This window comes from Telopea speciosissima, chromosome 1, assembly GCF_018873765.1.
Source record: "Telopea speciosissima isolate NSW1024214 ecotype Mountain lineage chromosome 1, Tspe_v1, whole genome shotgun sequence".
In the NCBI taxonomy this organism is placed as follows: domain Eukaryota; kingdom Viridiplantae; phylum Streptophyta; class Magnoliopsida; order Proteales; family Proteaceae; genus Telopea; species Telopea speciosissima.
The window spans coordinates 6,111,528-6,119,728 of NC_057916.1; the positions used below are offsets into that span (position 1 = coordinate 6,111,528).

General features: G+C 38.6%; 2 protein-coding genes across 2 annotated transcripts; both read right to left on the reverse strand.

Annotated features, from left to right (window-relative positions):
• Positions 1 to 3,807: 3,807 nt before the first annotated feature.
• On the reverse strand, positions 3,808 to 6,802 carry LOC122648493 (PLAT domain-containing protein 3-like). Its single transcript, XM_043841697.1, has 3 exons — positions 6,713 to 6,802; positions 6,182 to 6,589; positions 3,808 to 3,873 (listed from the first exon to the last, which is right to left on the reverse strand). Exons 1-3 carry the CDS (start codon positions 6,800 to 6,802, stop codon positions 3,808 to 3,810), a joined length of 564 nt encoding a protein of 187 aa, XP_043697632.1.
• LOC122671067 (PLAT domain-containing protein 3-like) lies at positions 3,880 to 4,525 on the reverse strand (the record flags this gene model as incomplete). The annotated part of the gene is made up of 2 exons (XM_043868160.1): positions 4,433 to 4,525; positions 3,880 to 4,311 (listed from the first exon to the last, which is right to left on the reverse strand). Coding segments are annotated over exons 1-2 (513 nt in total), but the record flags the coding sequence as incomplete, so codon positions are not given.
• Positions 6,803 to 8,201: the final 1,399 nt, after the last annotated feature.

Sequence of the window (8,201 nt, forward strand, 5' to 3'; positions counted from 1 at the left end):
ACACATTGAATCTACTGTGAGACCCACAAGAGGAGTGGATTCTATGTGGGTATTTTTTTAAAAAAAATTGTGATTGATTAAAGCAATGAAGCCATAATGAAAGCTGATGGCAATGCAATTGAGAGCATGAGAGGATGGCCCCTTCCCCACTACCCCATGCGGTGGATTAGACTTCTTAGCTTTGTTTGGGACATTCTATGAAGAGGGTCTACTCTCTACTCACTTCTCATTAATTATAAAACAGAGTAGTATAGTCTGAGAAATAATAGAATGTCAATGGCGTATTTTAAGACTAAGGTCCCTAGCTACTGAGATTGGTCCATTATAAGATATGGGTATGAGAGTGATCTCTTGGAAGTCATATAGGGTTTATTAGGCTTTTTCACAAACTGATCATCCAATCAGCAAAGAAGTTGTCTTCTTAAGAAGTTGTCTTCTTAAGGAATGACAAAAAGCTTTTTAACTCTTTAAAGTCTTTATTTTCATTTATGCTTTAAGAAAAGCTTGAAAGGCATGCGGCCTAGCAAAAGAGGTGGTCTAAAATTGGCTATAAATAAAATAGAATATAGCATCTAATCATAGTGTGTGTGCTGTTTTTAAATGCAAAATTATCGCCCCCAGTACTGGGGGCACTGTTATGCGCATCCTGTGGTGCAGTAGCGGTCATGTATGCACGGTGGAGCTCACTGTACACACATGACCGCTACACGATGCGCACAACAGCACCCCCACCAGTACTGGGGGCAATAAAGATTCCCGTCTCATACAATATGGAAGATTGGGGGAGAGAGAGCATATGACAAAGGAAAGATTCTTCCCTTGATGAGAGGCATCATTTACTCCAAATTTAAATTGAAGGCTATTATAGCAACTTAGAAAATTCAAAAATCTGTTCTTCTAAAATTTTAGATGAAATAAAATTCTATGAAGGTCCTGTGAGAAATGATTAAGATACCCACCACAAATTCTTATTTTTTAAGGAATAATGTGATGATGGTAGGGCCTTCTTTGTTATTCAATGCCTTGGACTAAATGTTTGGGGCACAATTGAGGACATTAATGAGTTCCTCTTTCTACGAACCCTTGACAAGATGGAAAACTGGGTGAGCCCTCGTAATAGAAACTAATTTTAAAATAAGTAATAAAGCCTATAATCATGGTTTAGATGGAAAATATATATAAGCTAGGTGGCAATAAAGCCTATAATCATGGTTAAGATGGAGATCGAATATGTTTAAATTGTCCTTTCTCTATTTAACCATCAGGCACAACCTTAGAGACCAAATCCTTCTCATAGGGATGGAACTCTGCTGTCAATCCTCAAATTGATGCTCTTCATGTGAGAGAATACTCAATCCTTGAATTTCTATGTTTTATAGGTTAAGAGTAATTGGATAAAATGAAAACTTCACCTTTTTTATGTTTTTTTATCCACCCAAAAAAAAAAAAAAAAATTCAATTTAATTGAACAATTCAAAATTTTAAAAATGAGTCCTTCTAGGCGACACACTATGCCTTGGGAAGGTATAACACTTAACTATTTGCTACTTAGCAGTACATGAGTTAGTCAATGTGATAGAGGATCCCACATGCATAATTATCCAAAGTAAGCAAAGAAAGTTGTTCAAACTTTAAACTTTGATTCAAAGTTTTAGAAAAATTATCAACCTATGTTTTTTTTTCCCCACCCGTAGAGAATGGGATCCACGAGACGAGAGAGGGCGAGAAAGGGCATCGTGAAGGCATTTTGTGAACATTCTAAAACCCTATAGGGGTTTATGAATCCTAGGATGGAGGGTGAAAGACTGTCCTCTATGGATGGAGTAAAATTTTCTCCTTACCAAAATGCTATATGGAGAGGAATATAAAAATACATAATGGTATTTTTTTTGTAATTTAGCTATTTCATCCACTCATTAAAGATGAAATTATACTAATGAGATATGCTTGTCTGATCCTCTATCACATTGGTTAACTCAAGTACTGTCATGTGGCAAATAGTGAAGCGTTATGCTTCAATAGACATAGTAATAGAGAATGATGGAAGAGTAAAAAGAACTCCCCATCCGGAAGTGAAATAGAACATGAAACCATAAGAAAATCCTTTCTTGGGCCCTAAGCTAACCTAGGTAATTTCATGAGTTTGATTCGATTATTCTATCCTATTCCTAGTCTTAAAACCATTTGAACACTGAATTTAAATAAATTAATAAAGTTAACCAAAAATTGAATTGCTATATACATCTTACACGTCAGCACATTACTTCTGCTAATGATAAAGTTCTTCAATAAAAGCAACTTTTGAAACCCAATTTGAACCCCTTGATGTTGCTTGAGTTATAATTAGAAATAAACAGGTGGGGCATGTATATATAATTGCAAATTAGCTATAGTTAAAAAATAATTAATATCTATAATTGTTCTTTTTGTCTCAAAAAATCACCATAATATCAATAGTTATTCCAAATTGTGATCTACAAGTGAAAATATATTTCTACCAAGTGCCCTAGACACTTGTTCTCATCCCTCCCATACAAATGACATGGGCTACAAAATTCTACACGTGCTTCAGAACATTTTACTTCTTACTCTTAGACTAGATGAGGAACAGGAGGTCTCCAACTTGAAATCTATTCTATACGTGCTTCACAACATTTTACTCCTTCAAAACCTCCTAGTGACTAGACTCTAATGCACTAACCTCAATCCAACTATGCTAAGTAGCTATCCTCAACTATTTGTACTGACCTTTATTTGGGCCAATGATAAGGTCTAATCCTCAATTGGCTATGCAATTATACCACCTTAATCCCAGAATGGAAAGTATGGAAGCTTTCATACTTATTAAAATTCAGTATCAGTTTAGTCACAAGCTTGGAATGGGAATTTTTTTTAAACAGGCCTTATTTATTTATTTATTTATTTATTTTGGCTGGGTATCTCTGTGGGATTCTAATCATGCGGTCACTTCAATAGTAAGGAAAGAAGTCTTTGGTTCTACACGGGTGAAGGAAAACTTTCACGAATTTTGTTTGCCTTTCGTTTTTAGGTATTCTTGTAGGATCAAAACTTGGGCCAAATTTTCCGTTCTTATGTTTTCAGATATTCTTGTAGGATCAAAACTTGGGCCAAATTTTCCGTTCTTATGTTTTCAGATATTCTTGTAGGAATCAAAATCTGGGCCAAATTTTTTCTTGGACCTTAGTTTAGAGGTCCATCCATCGAGGGGTTGGGCTTTGAAATAAAACCCCACCCACTCAAGCACTATACATTCACAGGCTCCAAGAAACATGAGACTGACATGACATTTTGTCTTTATTAATGAATGCCATGGTGCCATTATCTGAAAATTCAAAGGGCAATTATGTAAAAGTAAATATCAGTGAGCGCTGGTTCCCCATCTATTCGTCCTTAGCCACTCGATTGAATTAATGGCAATTAAAAAGGCAACGACAAACTAATGATGGTGGTGATAGAGCCCTAAGTAAGTACTATTATCCCACCGACCATACAACTCACCGACTCAGTCCCTTCTGATACCGATTTCTTTCAAAATATTAAAACACAGTAACACAAAATCAACTGAAAATTGGTGGGAACCAAATTGAGATCAATAGCCAAATTTGATTTGGTAAATGAGGTAGAGATGAAAGAAAGAGAAGCGAGACACTGCCAGAGATATAGCCTGAAAATACCTCATTTTTATTCTTAAAAAAGTTAAGATTAGAATTAAGCAACACAAAGGAGGTGCGTCAAGAGAGATCCACTGATGATGACTGATGAAGCTAAAGAGGACGGAAAAGAAAATTACACAACAGTCATCAAGTCCTCCACCGACGGGATCTGGTGCTGATGCCGCTTCCTGTGGTTCTTGGGATCGGTGGTGCTGCGGAGGCGGCCAAGATTATTGTAAGGGCAGGAATTTCTGATAGCGGTGAGATCATAAGGAGGTGCGTCAAGAGAGATCCACTGCTCCACCGTGAAGAGCTGCTGTGCGCAGTCGATATGAGCCCCCGTCGATGTAACCTCAACATAGTTGCAGTACCAGCCATGGTGAGGTCCCGATCCGTCGGATGTGAGGTTCATTGCGCACACAGGCGTCGCCAAGCACTTCCCCCTGCCGCTGAAGATGTCAAGGTTTCCCCTCTCGAAGTAGTTGTAGCCATCTTCCATTAAACCTCCCCAAGCTTCCAGATTCGGAATCTCCACATAATCCCCTTCCGCATCGTACAGCTTTAGGCCGATGATCGAGTCAGTTCCTCCCTTGAAGATCGATCCCGTTCTCACGTACGCCGTATATACACAATCATCCTGTAAAAAATTCCATACACAAAAATCTAATCGATTCATTCATTCATCAACAACAGTAAGAGAGAGTTTAAGAACAGAGAAGATCCGTGAAGAATGGAAATCGATGGAGATTACTACTTACGGATTGAGCGACAATGGCGAAGGAAAGGACAAAAATGAAGAAAAAGAAGGAAAGATGATGATCCTTGACCCTCATTCCCATCGTAGTCCCTGGTTTTCTCCGCTCTACTAACTGGATTTGGGTTTGTGAACTGTGATGTGGTCATTATATAACAGTGATGACTGACGGATGAGCAAAGATTTTTTCTAGAGTGGAGGAGAGGGAGGACACCGCACCACTCGACAAACCACAAACACGTCTGAATACTCTGGAGATCCCATTTACTTTATTGCCCCTTTTAATTTTTATTATTGGGATTAAGTTGTAGAGTAGACCTTAAAATGGATTATAAACATGTTTCACCAGTACAGGGAAAGTGAACAAGAATTTAGTGTTTGATACGAGCGTCGGATTGGAATATTTTGAATAGATTTTTTTTTTTTTTCGGAGTGGGATGGGGGTTAGAACTTAGAACGTGTTCGGCCTAGGTCCCCAGTGCCTGTAATATGGGGGCATAATGACCACCCTATCCCTGCCTGAACACTATACCCGGGTGGGATCCACCTCTCCTTATTACAGGCACTAAAAGAACTGGGTTAGGCAGGGGCAGGGAACTCCAGAAGATAATTTTCCTGATTAGATTGGTTATCTTTGAAGAATATGCTTTCTGAATTCTGAAGCCTTTTTCTTTAGATTGTTTTAGCTATACAGAAAATGATGGATTTTAATATGTTCTTCAAAATACCCTTTCTATGACCCCAGCTCACTTCTAAACCTCCCGCCATGACTGAAGGAAAACACCTTCCAAAAACAAAGGGGAATTACGCATAAATAGAGAAAAACTCGAAATTTTACACATGATTCGTACATCTCTCATTGTTCATTAAAATTAGGGGTATCAATTCTAGGCCTGGCAGACCCGACCAAGCTCGGCCCGACATGTTTACTAATCGGGTGATACCGGTGTAGGCTCCTAGCCCATTGGGCGCTTGGCCGGACTGATCAATTTCAGGCTTTGATTAGCATGATCGGTTATTGCCTAACCCTTTAACTTGTAAACTTTACCATGGGCTTGGGTTCTGTTTGATTTATTGGCTCAAATCTGTATAATATTAACTTTTTGTTGGGCTGGGCCTAATGTATTAGGTATATTTTATATGATTGTTTTTAGTATAAATTTATATCAGTGGACATGGGCCAACATTGCACAATTTCAGCTTATTTCTAAGGAATTGGTCATGTTCAAACGGTTGAAATATTCAATTTTAATGGGAAAAGATCGAAAAGAGGTGCAAGATGGTATACATCTTTGTAAAATTAAAATGTTCAGATTAATGGACTACACCGTTTAAATACCGTTTATATTTAAACAGATCCATAGCCCGATTCGAAACCGTTTAAGGCTCGATTAAGATCCGATTATAGCACGCAGCTCCACCTAGCCCAATCAAGCCCGGCCTGAATACTTAAACTGGGGACAGTGCAGGCACCGTGAGGCTTGGCTAGGCCGGACCGGTTGACACCCCTACCTTTAAAACTACAAAATTAACGGTCCGGATACTGTTTATTTCTAAGATCTCTGTTCTTCAATATAGACAAGGGGATGAATGATGAAGCAAATGATGGCAGAATGAAGAGCCACCCAATAATCTATCCAGAAAATTCTTTTACAGTTTAGAAGTAAAAACTAAAAGAAGATGAACAACTGCACAACAGTCAAGTCCGAAGGGATCTGCAGGTGCAGATGCTTCAAGTGGTTCGGAGGAGGCCAAGATCGTAAGGACAGTAATTCCTGATAGCGGTGAGCTCATAAGGAGGTGCATCACGAGCGATCCACTGCTCTACCGTGAAGAGCTTCTGTGCACAGGAGACGTGAGCTCCCGTCGATGTAACCTCAACATAGTTGCAGTACCAGCCATGGTGAGGCCCCGATCCATCCGATGTGAGATTCATTGCGCACACAGGTGTCTCCAAGCACTTTGCTCTGCCGCTGAAGATGTCAAGGTTTCCCCTCTCGAAGTAATCGTGGTCATCCCCCATTAAACCTCCCCAAGTTTCCATATTAGGGATCTCCACAAAATTCCCATCCGTATCGTACAGGGTTAGGCTAATGATCGAGTCCGTTCCTCCCTTGAAAATCGATCCAGTCCTCACGTAAGCCGTGTAGACGCAATCATCCTGCATAATGTATACCCAAATCTCATCAATTCATAAGAGAAGTTAAGAGCAGAGCAGAGCAGGGCAGAGAAGAAGATCTATCAAGTGGATCCGTGGAGATGAGGATTCGAGATTACTACTTACAGATTGAGCAACAATGGCAGAGGAGAGAACAAGAGTGAAGACGAAGAAGAAGAGATGATGATCTTTGGGTTTGACCCTTGATCCTGTCATGTTCACCTGCTTTTACTACCCTTTCTACTACTTTGTTTTCTTCTGGATTTTGGGTTTGTTTGGGATCTGTTCATTATATAACAGTGACGAGCACAAGCACGTCTTGTTTTAAAATTTTTATTTTATTGGAGAAAGCTGTCAACGACCTTAATGGGATAATAAATAAACAAGTATCACGTGTACAGGTTTCCTAGGAAGTGAATAAGAAATTAGTGTTATTCTTGTGATAGTGGGATTGGAATAATTTGATTCCCTTTTTTTAACAGTTGAGAAAACCAGAATATGCTTTCTGAAGCCATTTCTTCTGATTATTTTGATTCTACAGAAAGTAAACCGGATAAAAAAAAAAAAGAAATGGAAGAAAATTAAAAAGGATCACAAGTTTTTCTTCTTCGCACGTCTACTTAAATATTACAGGAAAAAAAATAAATAAATAAAAAGTCTATGCATAAACAGCTAATTCATGGTTTAGGGAATTGGGATCGAATCCCTCGATCCAAGCCTGATATTGGATCGATGACATAAAAATTAGGAACGGAAAATAGTAAAAAAGAAATGTATTGAAATCTTGGGAGCAAAATCATCTAATTCAATCTGATACAATTGATTCATACTGATTTTGGTATCGACGGTAACTATTACCGGTGATGATATCATGAACTAAATCCTTGGGTAGATGAGTACGGATCTTTATCTCCTGTCGTTCCCTGCTGTTGGTACAATTCCTATAATTCCTCTCACAAGGGGTGAAAATGACCACATTATCCCCTGTTCGAACACACTACCTGGGACAGTGGGATCCATCCCTCTCTTATTAGAGGCACTAGAAAAACTGTACCAAGCAGAGAATTACAGGAGATAATTTTCCAGATGAGTACCTACTTATTTTCTATCAGGATCTACATTGAATTAAGGGTGTCAAATGTTTGCTCGAGTAGATATGACAAACTGATTGGTTAAAGCCCAACACCAGATCGAATGGTTAGTAAACAGCCTGATGTCAGGCCTAACTCAATTATGGATCGATTGTTCTCGGTGTTTGGTTGTAGATTGATTTTCGCTATAAAATTTTACACTGTGGCCATCCTATTTATCCAACGGTCAATATTGCCACAATAATCTGCCACATGGCAGACTTAGGTGGACTGTTCAGACAAGTTTGACTATCTATCCAACGGGTCACTATGGCCTTCTTTTATGTGGGATTTTTTCATAATGGACTGAGCATGACTTGCTAAAAATTTATGGGATTGTCATTTGTTGTGGTGGACAATTTACAAACAAATTTATATTGAAGTTTGAAGGACATGGTCAGCAAGAAAAAAATATGCTATTATTTATCCTTCAAATAGCAAAAGCAGTAACATGTAACACAAACAAGAGAACTGGAAGATTATAA